The sequence below is a fragment of the Narcine bancroftii genome, chromosome 5 (genome assembly GCF_036971445.1).
Source record: "Narcine bancroftii isolate sNarBan1 chromosome 5, sNarBan1.hap1, whole genome shotgun sequence".
Classification (NCBI taxonomy): Eukaryota; Metazoa; Chordata; class Chondrichthyes; order Torpediniformes; family Narcinidae; genus Narcine; species Narcine bancroftii.
In genome coordinates, this window is record NC_091473.1 from 85,164,540 (window position 1) to 85,185,732 (window position 21,193).

Sequence of the window (21,193 nt, forward strand, 5' to 3'; positions counted from 1 at the left end):
CAATAGGCTGCAATCTGTGGTTCCTGACAATTTGACTGTCAACGCAAAAACAATGCAAAAAAAGAGAGCAATAACTGCAGCTTCTCTGTAATATGTGTTGTTTACATGTGCTGTGCAATCATTAATAATAGTGGGGTGCTATATTAACTTAAGATTTATTTTCTGTTTAACAGAAACTAAATATTTTTTCAAAAGTCTGCTTCACACAATTGAGATTCATGGAATAAAAGAGCCATTTTCAACATGCAAATAAATATTTGGCTGAAGAGCAGAAAGCAGAGAATTGCTGCAAAAAAAAAGTTTATTAGAATCAGAGCAATAATGTTTCCTGGGAGTAAGGGCTGTGACAGAGTATTTAGAGGTGGTTTGGGAGGAATTGTTAGAGCAGCTTGCACACACACATTTTAAAACACAGAATATTTGCAGGACTTTTTCAGAATCCTTTTGCAAGAGGCCACAAAGTATCGACAGCAGCTTGCCTGGGAGAGCATGTGATCTTTGCAGGCAGAGAGAGAATAGTTTTGCTCTCAGAGAGGGAGGGTGTGAAACAGAGAGAGAGGAGACAAATCAGTTCCTGAAGGACAAGCTGGCAAACTTTGGAAGACTACCTGGTCAACGGAGAAGTCTGGCAGTCTGAAAGGTGACCTGAAAGAAAGAGGATCATCTGGAGAACCCTGAAGGAGGCAAGTTTCATCAGCAAGACTGATGAAAACCAGCAAGAACCCTCCTGAGTGCTAACCATTTGCCTGTTAAACACCTAAGACTGGTGAACTTTGTTAATGCTAACTTCTGTGCTCAGATCCAAGACTTTGCCACCAACCTGCATGGAGCACAGGGGATTTCCAAGCTGGACTTCATCCGGAGGAACCACCAATTCCCAGTTTACCCCCAGGATGTCCCCAAGTCTGCAATCATAACCCCCTTTGGCTTGTTTGAATTTCTCTGCATGCTCTTCGGTCTAAAGAATGCGGCACAAACTTTTCAGTGGCTGATGGACGTAATGGGCTGGGACCTCCCATTTGCATTCATCTATATGGACTATATCCTCATCCTCATCATTAGATGCAGCCGCAAAGAGCAAAGACCATGCTGCTCACCTGAAACAACTGTGCACCCGGTTGAGAGAGTTTGGGCTGATGATTAACCCAGAGAAATGCCAATTCGGCCTAGACGCTATTGACTTCCCGGGATACAGAATAAACAGACATGGGGCTACACCCCTCTCTGAGAAGGTTGAAGCGGTCCAGCACTTCACTGAGGGCTACAGGAATTCGCCGGTAAGATAAACTTTTACCAAAGGTTCATAACGGCAGCAGGATGCATCATGCACCTCCTCTTCATACTGATGGCAGACAAGTCAAAAGACATTTCTTGGGATGATGAGTCTTCTAGGGCATTCCAGAATGCCAAAGACACGCTGGCCAATACCACTCTCCTGGTCCACCTGAGTCTGGAGGCACCTACCGCCCTGACAGTCGAAGCCTTCAGCACAGCAGTAAGGGGTGTGCTGGAACAGCTCATTGAAGGCCAGTAGCAACCCCTGGCCTTTCTCCAGCCCCCCAGAGCTCAAATATTGCACTTTCTACTGAGAACTATTAGTGCTGTACCTGGTGGTAAGTCATTTCCATTACCTTTTGGAAGGCCAGCAATTCAAGGTCTTCACTGATCACAATCCACTGACCTTCACCTTCCATAAGGTATTGGACATGTGGTCAGCCCAACAATGGAAACACTTGTCCTACATGTCTGAATTTACCACAGACATATAGCACATTGCGGAGAAAGCAATGTGGTAGCCAATGTTCTGTCACATCCCGCGATGGAGTCAGTACACACCCTATCCCAAGGGGTTGACTGCATGGCCCTCACCAAAGTGCAGCAGCAGGACCCCAAGATTCCTGCGTATAGGATAGCCATTTCCAGCCTCAGGGTAGAAGATGTCCCCGTCGGCCCAGGTAACCTGACGCTGCTGTGCGACGTCTCTACCGGCAGCACCCATCCCCAATGTTCCGGCAACATCACAAAAAGCATGGTCTTCGCCCTGTTACGGAGTCCAGAGGACCCCCAAAAACCAGCAGCAAGAGATATGCACCACAGCTCAGGGTTACTTAAACAAAAGTAGTTTTTAATCATATTTGAACAAGAAAACAGAATTGAACTTTAACTTATTACTTAACCTACCTAATTACTTAATTCCCCCCCCTCTAATACTAAGTGCGGGTGTGTGTAATATATATTTAAGATTAGAAAAGTTCTTTGGATCACAGTTCAATCTCAGTGGTTGTAGGCATTTTCTTAAACTCCTCCTTTGCTAGGCTGAGATTTTTGGGAAGGAGTCGGTGTGCCCTTGCATGGAGTGGGGGGGGGGGACCATTGGTCAAAAAGTGGTTCCTTACCCCATGCTTTGGCTCAGCTGCGCAGAACTGTGGCACCACTATTGAGGGAAACTCCACCAGGATGCAGGTGAATTAATTGTCCAAAGGTGTTATAGAGCCCAGGTGGGGGGGCGGGTAGCTTGGCTTCCCCCAGAGGCAGATTTTGAAAAGTTCTGGCCTGTACTAAGCGCCGTCCCTTGAGGTCGACAAACGAGCAGTGGGCCTGAAGGAAAGAAGCCCCCAGGAGTGGTTGCGCCACTGCTGCAAGGGTGAAGCAACTGTTGCCGAACTGAAGGGGGTTTGTGCAGGTTCCAAAGTCCGAATGGAGGAGCTGTTGGCTGCTCTCAGCTGTGGGCCCTGCTTGTAGTTGCAGGTGTCGAGGCCTTATCTTGGCGCCAGTGTCAACCAGAAAACACCTGCCTGACAAGGAGTCCTAGTCGAAGAGCTTGCTATTACGTGGGCCAACTGCTGCAGCCATCAACGATTATTGGCCAGGACATTTCCCAGAAACTCATAGGGTGGACGGCATCAACAGGCCTCCGCACCCCATTGTTGATGATAGTAGCAGAGCCATCCCGGGATATTAACTTGCCTCTCTGCTGGTCTTGGTCTCGCAGGCAGCTGTTCATAGGGCTTGCTGATGTGGTCTATGACTGCGCTGGTGTTCTTCTTTTCTCTCCAGAGCATGTCTGCCCGGGCCATGACCCTCTGAGGGTCACTGAAGTCCTTGTCTGTGAGCAAAAGTCTGATATCCTCAGGCAGCTGCTCCAGAAAGATCTGCTTAAAGAGTAGGCAAGGCTTGTGGCACTCAGTTGAAGCGAGCATCTCACTCATTAGGGCAGACTGGGTCTTGTTCCCCAATCTGTCCACATGCAGCAATCAGACAGGGCGCTCGTGCCATGAGAGCCCGAAAGTACGGGTTAATGGCTCTTTGAAGGCCGCATATTTGCCCTGCTCTGAAGGCTACCATAGGAAGTCTATGACCCTTGCCACTGTATCCTTATCAAGGTCACTCATGACGTAGAAGTAGCAGGTGTCAGTGATGTGGTGATGTGTCGAAGCTGGAACTGAGCCTCGACCTGCTCGATCCACATATGTGGCTGCAATACCCAAAAACATTGGGAGCCTGAGTGAGACCGAGTGGATGGTTGCTGGCTCCGCTTGTTCCGTCATTTATGGGTTCAACTCCGGTTGGACCTGTCGGGGTCACCAATGTAGCATTGGCGCTACATGAGCATGGAGAAGAATGACAAGCATACCAAAGCCTTGAAAAATGAGACTGGTTTATTGCTCTGGCCATCGTGCTTATATGGGCCCCAGGCACTGAAGTCAGGGTCCTGCATCAACGGAGCGCCAGCCTAGGATTGGCCGGCGTTCCCACCAGAATTCCCCATTTTCCCGCCATGCAGGAGATCACCTGGGTTGACAGCCAGTGTCACTCCCAGGTCCGCGTGGTTGCTGTGTTCATCGACCATTTTGTGGGCCATCCGCTTCTCTGTGTGCGGGCCGCAACGCATGGTTATTATTTATGACCTGTTTATTAACTGAGCACTCTCTTTTGCTTACAACATTGGTACGATATCACTTGTCCTGGTTCGTGCCAGCCCTGCAGTAACTGCTAACCAGCTTGTGTGTAAATCCAACCACTAATCCTACCCTGTCCAATTACCTTGCACTTTGTACTTGTCTAGAGGAACCCAGCAAGAAATTTGGAGGAGTGCATGGGCACCAAGTGGACATATCCTGATTGTGACTTTTGAACAGGCATTGAATGGTACTGGAAAGTTTCAGCAAGAAAAATATGGTGATTAAAAATCCAAACAAGACTAAATATGATTTAAAATGTATTAACACTCAAGTTACTTATAGCAAGGATTTGTGCTTTGAGTGATAGTTATACCAGTCAGGCAAACAATATATTCAAGAATTAAATCCAGGAATAGGGTCAGTAGAGTATGTTGTCATGTCATTCCTTCAAAGGATCTTGTTAAATTCATTCTGAGACAACATGAAAAGCCTTTCAATAAATGTTCAGCTCCATCCTCATTGCAGATTGTATCCATCTGCCAATAAATTATTTATCAATGATTAATATCACACAAGTGTACAGAACTGTCAGATCACAGATGCACACAAAGCATAATGTCATATGTCCTGTAATCTGTTTTGTTAGAGACAAAAAAAAGTCAATCTTGATATGTTCTAGATATTAAAGCAAGACAAAGCTGAAATATAATGTCAGATGACATTTGCATAGTCCAAATAAAACCAATTAGTCTTGAAGGAAGCTGTAGAGTTTTCTTGACTTCATAGCAGAAACATTTTTTTTATCATGTAGTTTGGAATTCTTTGTTATTAGGTATCCCGAAACCTGTAATTAAGTGGCTACATAATGGAAGAGAATTAACTGGAAGTGAGCCTGGTGTTTCCATTTTGGATGATGGGACATTGCTCATTGATACAGTTTCACCACATGATGATGGAGAGTATGTCTGCAAGGCAGTCAATGAGGCTGGGACAACAGAAAGAAAATATCAGCTCAAGGTCCATGGTAGGTATCACTTAAGTTATAAATCAACAGAAAAAAGATGTTAATTACCTCCAAACTAAAGACTCAAATAAAGAAAAAGTTTGCCTTGAATGCTTAACTGGAACTGATTTTAATTTCATCCTTTTCCTTTTATCCTTTTCCCAAGTAACCTTGGTAACCATTTAAAAGCAACATGTTATTCTCCCCCCTACCCCCCCAACCCATTCAGACATTTGGACCCACACTTGTTAGCTGCTTATACAAAATGCTGAAGGATTGTATCAAAAGTGCCATCTTTTGGAGGAGACAAAAAAGTGAATCTCAGGGCGTTCGTTCTGGGGGCTGAGAAAGATTAATGGATTGGTCTCGTTTATCCTTCATCTTGTACCAATAAAGCAGATTTTGGTTTTATTGATAGAATCTTTAGTTTTTAGGAACTTGGTGTGGTTAAACATGCCACATATGCATATTTTCTAATGTCTCTTAAGATCAGAAACTTTGATTTGTCTATGAAACCCTACAATATCAGGAAGGGAGGTGATGTATGGTCATTCATTCTTTACCTATTCAGTCCATATTTCACTCTTGGTTTCCACTCAGAATTTTGGAGTTGGAGCAAAAAAACAGGAATAGTGGCTGAGAAGTTCATGACAGTGGAGTTGTGTGAAACACTGCTGTTGATTTTTTTCAAAGTCCAGCACTGTTATTCTGGTTCAAGTACTAAATATTAATTTTGTATTCTATAAGACAGCCCCCAAATTGATCTCCACTCTAGCCTACAATTCTGTGACATTTCACACAATCTTTTGATGATAAGCCATTTTCATTCACACAATTTGATTTATTTTTACCTGGAGGAATTACTTTAATATGTCCGCTGTCTTTTTTTTTATAGTCCCTCCAGATATCAGGGATAATGAAAAGCCAGCCAAGCTGTCGGTGATCATGAACCAGCCCATCAGCCTCTTCTGTGATGTGTCAGGCCATCCTACTCCCATCATTTCCTGGTACAAAGATGGACTGCTTGTATGTGGTGATGTCAAATTATTCAAACAAGCATTTGTTGAGGAGCTTTATAAATTAAATTTGAAATTACATAGCCTTTTTAGCAGTATTTTAGCATTGAATATAAACGCTGTCTTTACCAGCCACTACAAAGAATAAACTAGATCAGTTTAGATTGAGAGCAAAAATGTCTTTGCCTGTGATTGGTATTCATGTATGATAATAAACACACAAATTAATTTATGATTTTATTGCTTCTCAGGGTCAAGCCTCATGGTAATAAGTCAATGAATGCATTTTGATTAAAGCAGCGATGTAAAGGACTTGTAGCCAAGTCATATAAAACCAGACATGAGAGAATTATTGTTCTTTAATAATTGAGTAGCATGAATAAATAAAGGAGTAGTTGGTTCTGAGATGTCTACAAATCCCAGAAGTTTGAGAAAGATGTAAATCCTGCTGTGAGTGGTTACATCCCACATACCCTGTTTAGGAGAGCATCAGGTCAGAAGTACAGGTTGCAGAAAGAAATTTGTGGAGGCCTGATATTTGCTACTTATCTAGTTGTATATATTGCATTAAGTGAAGATCAATCGTTAAAGTGATAAAATACCTTTTCCATATATCCTCCAGTTTAAAGGCAGTAATGCTGTAAAGATATTGAATGAAGGAAAAATGCTAAGAATGCAAAAGGCTGCAATTGGTGACACAGGAAGATACACTTGTCGAACAATCAACATTGCTGGAACTGCAGAGAAGAATTTCAACTTGCAAGTGCTTGGTGAGTTGAATGGTACTTAATAAATATGTTGTTAGATATTTACAGATACACTATAACTCTGATTATCCGAAATTGTCGGGACTGGGCCTATGTCGGATAAACTTTATTCGGATAAACTTTATTCGGATAATTGGTCATTTTTTAAAGGCAGCCCAATAGCAACAGCAAATCATTTGTATCAGTGGTTAAACAGCAACAAACAACAAGGAAAGTCTTGTTAAGCATTAAAATAATGTTTAATTCTCACCAAATAAAATGCTGGCCACAATGCCACCACCGATCACCAAGACCTCCCAACTGCTGCCACTGATCCCTGACATATCCCCACCACTGCCGCTGATCCCCGGGGAGGCTTCCTGAGCTGGTGGAACACTCACTGGCGAGTCAGCAGGCTCCTGTCTCCATGATCACAAGAGCTCCCGACTCCCAAGTCCTGACTTTGAATCCTTTCTAGGCCTACCCCTCAAGCACGCCGGGTAGATCGGTGTGCGTGTGCAGTATTATGCCAAAGGGAGAGGTCAGCGTCGGGAGTTCCGGTGTGCTGAGGATGGAGGAGAGGGAACGCCACTGAGCCTGAGGTCCTGCCCCTGGCTGGGAGGCCATTCTCCTTGATGATACTAGGACAAGGGATTCTTCCAACTGCTTGTGATTTGGAAACAGTGGCATGTGGTTTGAGAGGGAGAGTTGGAGAAAAAAAGTCAATAGGGGAAGGTAAAGAAGAAATGGAAAGAAAGAGGGGAGGGAGTTACCTGAAACAAGGACAACTGTTGTTGTAATTTCATGATGGATGATTCTTTTTCAACCTGTGAGGTCAGTTCAGCTCCAAAAATAATTGGATAAATGAGGATTTCTAATTTGTTTCAGATATCCTCATTTATCCAAATGTTAAAATTTTTGGATAAATGAGGATTTTGGAGAATCCAATTTCAGTTAAACAGAGTCGGACAGTATGTTACATAACGCAAGTAATCTGGAAGAGATATAGTACAGGTACTGAAAAGATGAGATTAAAACAGAAAATGGTTAAAAATTGGCATTAATCTGAAGTATTAACTTTGTTTTTTCCGACACTGATGCAGGTTAATTTGTTATTTTTTCTATTTCTGTTCTCATTATTGCACATCATGTCGTTTCCATATATTTCACAGAAACTGGGATCCCATCTTACACCACACACTGACTCATATTACATGCCTAGTCTTCCAGTCCAAATAATTATATCTTGTGCTTTTAAAAGAACACTTCTGCTTGGACTGGACTCATTGTGGCAGGAACCTGGGCCATCCCTGCCCTCCCTCTTGCTGTGCTGGAAGCCTTGTGTGAATCCCTGATTTCCCTATTGCTCATGGATGGGAAGGTGTTTCCTCTCTTTGGTTATTTGTGAGCTCTCCTTTGCCCAGAGATTTTTCTCGGGTATTAATGTCAAAGCAACACAAAAACAACCTGGGTGTTGAGCTTCATCTGTCAATGCTTAGGAAACTTGCTGTCTGGCCTGAGTCATGACCCACACTAGAGAACAGCACTGAGTGGCCAAACTGCTGGCACCAGCTAACTCAATACATTACCTCATAAGCAGCATCTCCACACTACACTCAGGAGCACCAAAGGAGGACAGAAATTCACTCGGCATCTTGCCCCAGGAACACTATTGGTCACACATTTCTCTGCATAATACTATGATGAGCCCTTTTAGTGCTCTCTTTACTGGAATTCATCCTGAGCAAGGGACCAGTGTACTTAATCAAGCAATGTGCTACAGAAGGAATTCAATGGCAGCGTTCCTGGGTAAAAATTATCAGTCAACGTTTCAGGTCAGGATCCTACAATGAGACCGTGATGATCTTGATAAAGGGTCCAAACCATAATCCTGATTGACGATTTCTATCTGACCTGCTGCATTTCTCCAGAACCTCACTGTTTGCTCAAGATTTCAGCATTTTGCACTTTTTGTCTTTCTGACCAGTGTACTTAAGATGTATTTTCAATTTGTACACATCTGAACTAACAGAAGTATGATTTTATATTTGAAACTGAGTTGTCAAAATTTCACTGAAATTCTCAGCATGGAATAATGAAAAAAGGCTATTTATTGATGACAAGTACTAATATAAACAATAAAGTCCTTTATGGTTACAGATCCTGCCTATTTTGGTTGAAGACACTAATTCACAGTCCAAGTTCTTGTATTTAAAGTGCTGCCCCTCCACAGGATCACTCACTGTCATCCAAAATATACCCATTTACTCCTTCTAAATCCATTGGTCATAGCAAATGAGTGCTTGGCTACTTATTCAAAGCAAGAGTGAGGTGGAAAGGAGGAAGTTGCTTATTTTGATAGTTGGGGAAAATATCAGAAACCATTATTTAATAGGAGTTGGCAGGAAATTTAGAAAAATTAAAGGTAAATTGGCAAAGTCAACATGGTTTCATGAAGAAGAAATGATCTTGGACCAATTTATTGAAGAAATAAAATGACATTGTGGTTAATGGGAGACTAGTGAAAGCACTACACCCCTAGTAAAACTCCTGTTACCCAGAATTCAAGCAAACAGCAGCCCCAGGCAACTGATTTTTTTAAAAATTGGTAAAAAGTATGGATTTTAAATTGGTGTGCCTCACCTTAGTTGGCTAATCATGCAACACGTAATCTCAAGTAACTGGAAAATGCACTTATCCAGCATCTAACAATCCCCGTAGGTGCCGGATGCCAGGAGATTTTATTATACTTTATTGTGAGAAGGCATTTGATGAGTTGCCACATCAAAAGATTTTTGCAGAAAACTCCTGGTGTATGAGTTAACATATCAGTGTGGACGATAGATTAGATCGTGACCAGGAAATAGAGGGTGGGGCTTTTACTGATTGATGTGTGGAAATTGGGAGTTGGCGATTCTCTTGACCACGAGAGGGCGTTGGAGACAGAATGTCCCACCTCAGGTTAAATGCACAAAATGGATGTGTCCCTCAAGATCATGAGTTGATAATAAAATATAAATAATACAAAAGAACCCAAGTTTCTTTATCACAATAGAAGAAACATCACATGGTACTAGGAGTGGGATATCAGCAGGAGACATTGAAAGTGTGAGGCTGCCTCACACTGTGAATTGGACTGGGAATGTTGACCACAAGTGGCGGTTGTTCAAACAACGATTCCCACTGTATCTGCAAGCCAATGGACTCAATCGCATGCCAGATGCACAGAAGATTGCACTGCTACTTACCATGGTGGGACTTCAAGCATGAGAGGTTTTCAACAGGTTTGTTTTTGCAGATGACCAGGGCAAATTCAACAATGTTATCAAGATGTTTGATGGACACTGTTCACCAAAGAAAATTTAAACAATTGAGAGGTAGGTGTTTCAGTCGCGCACACAGCTGCAAACAGAGAGCTTTGATACTTTTTTTAATGAACTTGAAATTGAAAGCAAGAACATGCAATTTTGGATTGCTGCAAGATTCAATGATCAAATTCAGAATTATTGACAAGAAAATGTGTATGAGAGAGAGAGTGAGAGAAAAGTTTGGTGAGGGTGTAAAGGCCGGTGAAAATGAAGACATAGCCACAGTGACTCGATGCACATGTAAACGGAGAATGAGACCTAAGAAACAACAAAAAGATGAGAAACATTCAGTAGTAAATGATGTGGCATTCAACGGACACCAAAACAATGCCCAGCCTTTGGAAAAGTCTGTAACAAGTGCAAAGGTCAGAATCACTATGCAAAGCAATATTTTTCCAAAGGGAAACAAAACAGAAGTGAAAGTGTGCATACTAGAAGAAACTGCCCTCAATGATTAATTCTTCATGGGTATGGTAGCTCAGGAAGGTTTCAAACCAACAGACATTGAACAGCCAAGCATAAACAGAGTTGAGCAGGACAAGTAGATGGTGCCATTGCCTGCAAATGGAGCAGATATTCCTTTCCAGCTGAACATAGGGGCAAAGGCCAGTTTGATCTGTAAGTGTGACATCAGGACAATGAAGATATTTCTGTTCAGCTCAAGGCTTGCAATGGACAACACATTGATATGAAAGGCACATGTAGACTCAAGGTGAAAGTTAAAGGTAAAGAGCATCACCTCATGTTCACAGTAGTCCCAGATGGACATGACTCACTGCTCGGTGACAAAGCTTGTAAAGACAAGAGGGTGTACTGCATTAACAACGTCAATCCACATAACAGGATAGAGGAAATATTGGATCAACTTCCAGGCATCTTCAGAGGATTTGGTGTTCTACCATTCACCTGTAAGATATAGTTAAAGAGGATGCACAGCCAGTAGTGCATGCCCCAAGGCAGATTCCAGGATCACAAAAAGACAAGCTCAAGCTGGATCTTGACTGAATAACATCACTAGGGGTCATTAAAAAAAAAAGTGGAGGAGCCTACAGAAAGGGTTACTTCAATGGTGTGTATCAAAAAGAAGAACGGTGACTTAAGCGTGTACATGGACCCAAAAGACTTGAATGCCAATATAAAGAGGGAACATTATTAGATTCCAACCAGGGATGAAATTGCAAGTGAGATGGCCGGTGCAAAGTTTTTCACCAAATTGGATGCACCCCAGGGCTTCTGGCAATTAAAACTGCATGAATATAGCACAAAATACTGTAGATTCCATACACTGTTTGGCCAATACTCCTGTTTAAGATGCTTTTTGGAATTTCCTCAGCTCCTGATGTGTTCCACAAGACATTGGACCACATTATAGAAGGCATAAATAGGGTATGCATGTACATGGATGACATGATCCTGTGGGGATCCACAAAGGAGCAACACAATGAGAAGCTCATAAAAGTGCTACAACACATCCAGAAGTATGGATTACAACTAAACAGAGCAAAGTGTCAGTTTGGTGTGAAGGAAATCACCTTTCTGGGAGATAAGCTCAAAGGCAGGTGTGATGCCAGACAAGAGAAAAGTGAAAGTAATTCTAGATATGTCCAGACACACAGACAAAAAGGATATATTGAGAGTGCTGGAAATAATCAATTCCATTGGTAAATTCATTCCAAACCTGTCTTCCAAAACAATGCACCTAAGGAAGTTGTTATAGGACAAATGTGAAATCAAGTGGATGGCCAACCTTGAGGAAGAATGAGGACAACTGAAGACCATTCTAACTACAGAACTGGTGCTTCTGAAACAGAAAAGGACACAGTTCTACAGAAGATCATCAAGAATCTGAATGAAGGATGGGCTAGAGGTGAATGTCAGCCATGCTACAACATCAGAGCTGAGCTGAGTGTTGTCACTGGGCTTCTACTCAGACAGAACAGAATTATCATTCCTCAATCACTGCGACAAGAGATGCTGAAAAGGCTGCATGAGGGGGACCTTGGAATGGAAAAATGCAAGAGGAGAGGCAGAACTGTTTGTTGGCCAGAGATAAATGCTGACATCGACAGGATGACCTCAAGCTGTGAGGCCTGTCTGAAACATCATGCAAAAGAGCCAAAGGAACCCATGACCATAACTGGCTTACCAGAGGAGCCATGGCAGAAAGTTGTTGCATCTGAATGGAAATAATTACCTGCTGGTTATTGACTATTTATCGAACTGTCTTGAGATGGCACTGCTTCCCAATATGTCTGCTGCCAGCGTGATCAGATACATGAAGTTGATTGTTTACAGTGACAATGGACCATGCTACAGTTGAAGAGAATTCCAGAAATTTGCAGAGTATGATTTTTGACCTCAAGACTTCTGCATCCCCAGTCAAACAGTAAAGCAGAGAAAGGAATTCACATAGCCAACAGGTTGCTCAAGAAAGTGGCTTAGATCCTTATCTAATTCTTTTGAGTTACGGAGCTTCACCTCCTGAATATGGCATGTCACCAACTGAGCTCCTGATAGGATGAGACTATGCACCACACTTCTCTACTCTGCAGGTTCAAACAAAAACAGAGATGTCAAACAGAAACAAAAACATCTGCAAAGGAGACAAAAAGCAAATTATGACAAGTCACAAAGGCACAACATGACCCAGAGAGACTCAGATTCCAACATCTGGGACAAGAAGGCCACTGTTCTGGAGGAAGTAAATCCAAGATCCTACACGGTCAGAACAGAGGACGGTCAAATTTTGAGGAGGAATCGAAAGAGCCTGCTGAAAATGCAAGTGATGCTGCATGAACAGACAAATGGAGATAATCCAGCCTGCACAACAACAGAGGAAACATCACCAGTGCTAGACAGTATGGAGCAGTGGAGCAGACACATGCACCTGTGTTGAGAAGATTCACAAGCATTATTAAAGCACCCGACAGGCTGAATCTCCAAAAGAAAAGCAATTGCACACTTAAAAAGTTTGTGCTGTTGATGTTTGTGTTCACCTTTAAATTGGAATTAATACTGTATAATCATGTAATGTTGCTAGATTGAACATCTTAAGGAAAGGGGGATGTCGTGATTAGGAGTTGGTGATCCTCTTGATCATGAGAGGGTGTTGGAGATGGAATATCCCACCTTGGGTTAGATGCATGAAATGGATGTGTCCCATGAGGATGTGAGTTGATAATAAAATATAAGTAATACAAAAGAACCCAAGTGTCTTTATCACAATTGAAGAAACATCACAGCAATGTTGAGGTGAGTAGCTGAAAGAGGGATTGGTGCTATTTACAATTTATACAAATGGATTAAATGATAATGTCCCTTAAATACAATGCATTCTTACTTATTGCAGCTAAACAGGTGCTTTTGTAAAAAAAATTCAAATAGTATACATTAAATTAATGCAGTTAGAAAGATGGAATAAATATTTTTAAAAATGTATTAAATAAATATAAAATTTACTAATACAGAAATATTGATGGGAATTTAAGTTGTGAAGAGGACATATTTACAAATGGATTTAGAAGAGTCAAATTAGAAAAGATTGGGCACATCGAGAAATATGTGAAATAAATAATTTTGGCAGGAAATTTAAAAACCATTTTATCTAAATAGTGATAGAGTGCAGGTGTAGAGGAATCTTGGTGTCCAAGTGTATGATTCACAGAAATTAATACATATGCAAGTTCAGAAACAATTCAGATAGCTAAAAGTCCTATAGTTTATTGATAAGGGAATTGGTTATTAAAGTTGGTGAGTTGTGCTTCAGATACATTGGGCAATTACATGAAAAAGTTTCCTTATTTTAGGAAGGATGTAAATGCATTGGTAGTAGTTCAGCAAAGGTGTTCTCAACTGAAATCTGGAATAGGCGCATTGTCCTTGAAGGCAGGATGGCAGGCTACTAATGACACAGAAGGTGGCTATTCAGCCCATTAGGGCATGCTGATTCCCAGGCGGAGCAATTCTATCAAACTCATTACGCCATTTCATATCTGCCTGCAACTTATCTCTTGTAAATCAACATCCCCTTTGATTCTTTTATCATTTACATGTGCTAAATTAACATTTGCAGTAGCAAATGAACCTAACCAGCATATCTTTTGGATGTGGGAGGAAAACAAAATCTGAGAGAATTTCATGTGTTCACGGCAATGAACAAACTCAAAACAGCTCATGAGCTCAGGATTGAACCCAGATGAGGTAGCAGTTCCAAATGCTGTGACACGGTGCCATACGGTAACTTACCGATAACTGAAACATAAAATGCCAAAGGGACTTGATGGGGTTGACTTAGGAGATGTGTCCTTGGGGTTGAACCCAGAAGGAGGGATCACAATTTACGAAAAGAGAGTTGTAGAGCTGCTCATTTAAGGCAGAGGTAAGGCCATTTTATTTTCTCTCAGTGAGCCAAGAATCTTTGGAATTCTTTCACAAAATGCAAAAAAAAAACTTGGAGGAACTTAACAGCTCAGACAGCGTCTGAAGAGGCAGGGAGATGATCAGCATTTTGGATTGAGACCCTGCATCAGGATTCCATCTTCCTCCAAAGGTGTGGGAAAAATATTTTTTGAATACTTATAAGTCAGAGGTTGATAGTTTATTGATAAATAAAGGTTACAAAGTTTCTCGGAGGAACAATGAATACATTTGTACATTTAAATGTTAATTGAAATGGTACCTAGTCTAATTAATTCCTCTTGAAAACCTTTGAAACAGATAATCCCTAATATTCTTGGATGTTCCATCCTTTAATACATTTAAAAACATTTACTTTTAAATGTGGCACAGCATTTGATTGGCGTAGCAGTTAGCGCAATGCCATTACAGTGCCAGCGATTGGGACTTGGGTTCAAATCCCTTGCTGTCTGTAAGGAGTTGGTACATTCTCCCTGTGTCCTCCCACCATTCAAAACATACCAGGGGTTGTAGGTTAATTGGGTGTAATTGGGTGCCACAGGCTCATGAGCTGAAATGGTCTGTTACCGTGCTGGATGTCTAATTTTTTTTTAAAAATTCATCTCACATAATCACTTGTGGCTGATTAAATTCACCTCCTATCCAACCCTCCTTGGCAGTGGCATTGCCCTCTTTGCCATTCACCTAGATTTCTCTAATTGTATAATGAAGCAGCTCTCCGCCTGAGTTTTAATGCTATTGCATTCATTGTGCTTTGTTCCTTTTCCTCTCTCCCCAACACCAAGTCCCTCCAAGTATAATGGGTGCTGGCAGTCCAAGCGAAGTGTCAGTGATTCTGAATCAGGAAGCAACACTGGAGTGTAAAGTTCAAGGCATTCCCTTTCCTTATATTCAGTGGTACAAGGACAACAGGTAAGCACCTTTTCCTGCAATGCCAGCAGTCTGATGCAGAACTACCTGAAACAGAATATAGAAAGAACAAAGTGGGAACATATTCCTTCTTCTTCCTTGTTTTCAAGCTTACTTTCTGTTTCAAACAATCAGCCCATCCTTTTGGAAATTTTGGAGCAGAAGTTCAGGTATTTGGTAAAATATGTTCAGAATCACATGAAAGGCTTTTCTTGCTTCCTTGCAACATAGAAAAAGATTATTTTAGTCCGTTGAGTCCATGTTGTGTCACAGATCAATCCTTCAGTCCCATTCACTCAGTGATTTCCCTGCAAACAATTAACAAGAGCACCCTGTGAGAGAACATGCAAACTCCATTCAGACAGTATGACAGATCATGATTTAACCCAGTTTACAGGAGCTACGTGGTACCATCTGCTGTGGCACTGTTCTGTCCAGCTGAGAATAAATAGAAACTGTTTCCAGTGGCAAAATGATTGATGAAAGAGGAGATGACAAGAAAGGTGTTTGGCAATGGATTCAGAGGTGCCGTGTTTTACGTAAGTCTTGAAATTGGAGGATGGCCATATAGCATAGAACAGGCTCTTCAGCCCAACTCTTCCATGCCAACTGGGTTGACATTCTGGGCTAGTCCTATTTGTGTGCTTTTGATCTACATCTTTCCAAGCACTTCCTATCCATACATCTGTCCCAATGCCTTTTGAACATTGTGATTGCACCTGCTTCTATAGCTTCCTTTGGCAGCTCATTCCCCCAAGTTTCTATTATACTGATGCCTTTTAGTTTTAGAATTGTCTATCTGGGGAAATAGACTATGAGTATTCACTTTATCCATTCCCCTCATGATTTTATATGCCTATGCAAGTTTTCCCTTAGCCTCCTACACTTCAGGGAATAAAAACTCAGCCTATCCAATCTCTCCCAAAAGCTCATCTGTAATACCCCCTCTCCATCCTGACAACATCTTGGTGAATCACCTCTGTGCTCCTTCCAACTTTTATGATATCCTTCCTACAGCTGGGTGACCAGAACTGCACATGGTACTCTAAGTAAGGACTCACCAACTGTACAACTGAATCATCAGGTCCACCTTCTGTACTCAGTGTTGTAATGATATGGATTGTACATAGTCATTGGCTGGTAAAAGCATGCCCTCCCCCCCCGCCCCTCCATGACACTCTCCCCTGGACTCCTCCCCTGTGGCCTAGGCCATAAAAGTCGAGACTCCTCTCCCTTCCCTGCACTTCCCTAGCTTGGATCTGGGCCAGTTCAAGTCTTCTATACAATAAAGCCTATCTTTCCCCTCAGTCTTTATCCTTGTGGTTATTGGGGCAACTGGTAGTGCCCATCAAGTACCCCACACAATGAAGACAAGCATGCCAAACATTCAACTGTTACATTCTAATAAAGAATTGGATAAATGGATGAAGGGGAAAAGAAATTGCAGAACTGAGTGGAATGAGTATGGGCATGAGAGGAATTGGATAGCTCCAGCAAAGACCTGTCATATGATAGCCTCTGTATTGTAACATCCTGCAATGCCAAATGTACATAGAAAGAAGGCAACCTAAAAAGACTAAAATTAGCCCAATGAACTCTTCTACTCTTCTTCTGCATTGATTCAAGAAGGCCATGTTTAACTAATTTACCAGAGTTCTATGAGGATATATTTAGAGCAGTAGATAAGAAGAGAACAGGTGAATGTGCTATATTTAGATTTCCAGAAGGCATTCAATAAGGTGCTTCACAAAATAATTCAGCATATAATATGTGGATGTGCAGTATTGAGGATAATGTATTAAATAGATAGAGGATTTGGTTAACTGGGAGAGAGCAGAGAGATGGGATAAATGGCTGTTTCTCTGGTTGGCCGTTAGTGGTTAGCAGGCATCGGTGCTGGGCCCACAATTTCACCTCAGCCAAAATGATTTGAAGGAGGAGACCAAGTGTAGCTTAACTAAATTTGCTGATCACACTGAATTGAGTGCAAAGTAAATTGTGTGGAGGACACTGAGTCTGTAGAGAGATAGAGATAGATAAAGTGAGTGAACAGAAGTTTGGCAGATGGAGGAGAATGTTGGTAAATGTGAGGTCAATCACTTTGAAAAGAAAAACAGTAGATCAGACTGTTGTTTAAATAGTGAAAAATTGTTTGAGAAAAGGCATACTGGCTTTAAAGGCAGCTCAGAGAAGCTTCACCATGTGGATTCTGTAAGTGAAGGGGTGTGCTTATGAGGAGAGATTGAGTAGTCTGAGGCCAGTTGGAAGTTAGAATGATTAGGGCATCTTACAGAGGCATGTAGAATTATGAAAGTAATAGATATATAGAATCAAGGAGGAGAGACCAGCATTGGGGGACAGAACCTTAAAATTCAGGGATTTGATTTAAGACTGAGATAAGGAAGAATTGCTTCTCTGAGAGTAGTAAATCAGTGGAAGCCTCTGTTCAAGAAAGCAGTAGAGGGTATCTTAATTTCACAGCCAGATTGAGGGTGATGGCAACAGGTGGTTAAGTGGAACTGAATCCATGGCCAGATCAACTGTGATTTAATTGAAGGGTGGAGTAGGCTTGCCTGGCCAATTGGACTACTTCTGCTCAGATTTCTTGTATTGAGGTTGTTCTGCATATTCAGTGGGGAAACTAATCTCTAGAATTTAGATTATAAACCCACTTACCACTGTGACATCAAGCTGTCTATGCCTGATCTACTTGAAGCCAAAAGCAATTCTGTCAAATATTAAAGGTTATTATCGGAATCTTAGCAAAGTCTTCCACGTTCCTTTAATCAGATATCTTGTCCTCTAAATTTGCAGACAAAAGTTATAACCCTTAAGAATAAGAAATTTGAACAATGAATAACATCAAAGCAGCTATCAATGTGGCTTCAAGATCAGCAAACATAAGCACTGTGGACCTAATTCTTAAAAAATGGTTGAATTTATTTCTGCTAAAGTGTTATCTATGTGCTTCCAACATTGTTTGGATAATGTCATCATAATATTTATACATTCTTTAAAAAGTAATTGCATTACTCATTATATTTCTATTGATGGTAAAGATTATGAAGATGTTGAGCAACTGCATTCTGGAGAAATGATGATTATGTAAATCTGTGATTGTCTTGATGGGACCCATGGGAATTTAGATTAAATCTAAATCTTTTCCTTTCTCATTTTGAAAACCCATCATTAATGTCCAACATCTTCACAATAAAATGAAGTTCCAGAACAAAATGCAATATTTTTTAATTGTAGAAATTTATGAATTTCTTTGCATATAAAGCAAGCTGAACAGGAGAACAGATACATTTGCCATCTAAAATAACTTGAAAAATATGAGTCGCAATGTAGTTGATGTTCTCAACTATGACGTTGATGGTTCGTCAACAAAGATCTGTCTGGAAGTAAAACACTGAAGTCTGCAGTAAAAGCACAATGCTGGGGAAACATATCTTGTTGAAGGGTTCAAGCCCAAAACTTTGATTATGTATCTTTATCTTTGCTATAACATACATTGTTTTACCAGCTGAGGTCCTCCAGCATTGTGTTTTTACAAAGATCTGGCTGAGTTGCTGGTTGAAAACTATTCATGGACAGTAAACTTGAGAGTGATTTTTTTTTTTGCAGTGTCAAATAGGTCCATTGTTGGAAATTCATGTCTGGTGTCTTTCACAGAATGATGAACCATCTTTTGTGATCTTTGCAAGCTCTTTGAATAGCATTAATATTTCCTCATCCACAAAACAGTAGAAGTGAAATAATCAGCCCGTAAATCAGATGCAGTACAGTGAAATGTCATGTTAGCATTTTTATAATTTATTCACTTATGCACCATCAATAACTTCAAAGACTAGAAGTTGTAGAGAAACTAATAGGCTTTTATTCTTGACAGAACGGATGTGTGTCCATGGTGGTCAATTGTCCTGGACTAAGGAGGGGGCTGTGGCACTGTTGCCTTTATTCAAGGGTCAGTGGGAAGTCAGCAAGGGGTGTATCCTAGCACATCCAAACATGCATACAGCGATTTACCACACTCACTTGGCGTTAATTTTGTCCTCTGAAGCTCCCTGAGCCCTTTTCAGAAGTCACTATTATTAAGTTGTGATTTGTCTCTGTATTTTACCAGAAGCAACTGTAATAAAATAAAACATAATTTGTCCAACAGGGTTCTGTTCTTGGGCAGCCCCAAAATGGAGTTAAGAAATGATGGCCAGTTGCTACACATACAGAGTGCACGTCTATCTGACCAGGGCCGCTACCAGTGTAGTGCAGTTAATGCTGCAGGGAAAGGATTCAAGGATTTCAAACTCAATGTCTATGGTTAGTACAAATTTACCAATGTGATCTTGCTGGTTTAAGATTTAGCCTCTGATATTCAATTATTTGGGGATTTCCTGTTATTCAATTATTTTGTCTTGAGTTATTGAATTGGAAAGCTAACATCACCAAAATTCTGATCAAGAGTCACGATCTGAGAGATTGGTCTTGGATGTGCTGTTTGGCTATCTAAGATCAAAGATATGCAATTATAAGTTGATTTTTGAACTTTACTACTCCAAGATATTCTCTGGGTTTATGATTTCTGGAGGAAATCTGATATTTTATTTGTACGAGCTGATTTAATATGGTGTTCTCATAATAACATGAAGCCCTGCTGCTTCACAATGAGTAGGCACTGAGAGATACCGCAGGAATGAAAGTTCTGGTGGATGTGATGTCTCAGGTGAGAGAGGTAGTACATTTATGCTGCATTTCCATTCCCATCACTTCACTGGGTCACTCTTACTCTGTTCATTTGAAGGGAGTGGATAATAGATGACACTTAGTCAAATGAGGAAGAAAGAAATACAAGCCCAACAGGGAGGAAAAGAAAGTGGTTGATTGCCACAATTAGAGGAACATGCAGAACCACCTGAAAACCATGTTAAAAGGGAGATCTTGTAAGGGTGAGAGTGGGGGGTGGGGTTGGGGGATGGATCATAGCAGCTGAAGCTAACCATAATACCACAAAAGAAAACTTTCACTACCATGACAGTCAGAGTCTTAACAGGTTCTTTGGTGAGGATGAGCAGTTCTTCCCCTCTGTTGATCACTTCCAACCAGTTGCAAGACCAGATGGGCAGCAATGTTATTCAACATCTTGTCTTCTTGATGAGAAGCCTTGCTGTCAGACCATCCTTGGTGATAGATGGTGAAGTCCCCCACCCTGAGCACATGCTGTGGTCTTGAAGCTGTTAATATATATTCTGAGTGGTATTTAATCTGGAGAAGAGGGGGCAATGGATGACTGGAGAAGGTTTCCCATGCTGGTGTTTGTCCTGATGACATGGGTATTCATGGAGACTGAAGCCGGATACCTCAGTTTCCTACATCGATGTCACTAAGCTTGCTAGAGTGACAGGAAATTCTGAGGAATGGTGAGGGTGTCTGGGTTGTTTTCAGAACGTTTTGATTTTGTGAGTGTAATTATTTGTCTGTTGTTCAACTAAACTGTGGAATTTTCCATTTACATCAAACTATATATGAATTCCAGATTCCCTTCTCCAAAATGATGAGATAAACCAATATTTAGATGAATGTAATTACAGACACCTGCCTTTTGTTTCCAGATATGCTTATTGATAATTAGCTTAACATAGTGGGGTTTTAATTTATATCATTGGGACATTAGACCAGGCCACTGAATTTCAAAGCCCATATCACCACAACTCAGTATAATCCAATGCTGTTTAATTGTTCATCGGGATTAGGAAAGAAAATTTGCAAATCACAAAATGCTTCCCAAACATTATGAGAAAGGGTCAGAATGTGATAGGTGAAGCTCCATGATACC

The 21,193-nt window shown here is 41.1% G+C and overlaps 1 protein-coding gene across 1 annotated transcript in view; it reads left to right on the forward strand.

Annotated features, from left to right (window-relative positions):
- Positions 1–21,193, forward strand: part of hmcn1 (hemicentin 1) — a 538,964-nt gene that overhangs the window by 244,411 nt on the left and 273,360 nt on the right. The window contains exons 26-30 of the mRNA XM_069942357.1: positions 4,735–4,926; positions 5,801–5,931; positions 6,544–6,691; positions 15,237–15,363; positions 19,526–19,680. Of these exons, the coding sequence (XP_069798458.1) occupies positions 4,735–4,926; positions 5,801–5,931; positions 6,544–6,691; positions 15,237–15,363; positions 19,526–19,680 (753 nt within the window). The remainder of the gene's footprint in view (positions 1–4,734; positions 4,927–5,800; positions 5,932–6,543; positions 6,692–15,236; positions 15,364–19,525; positions 19,681–21,193) is intronic.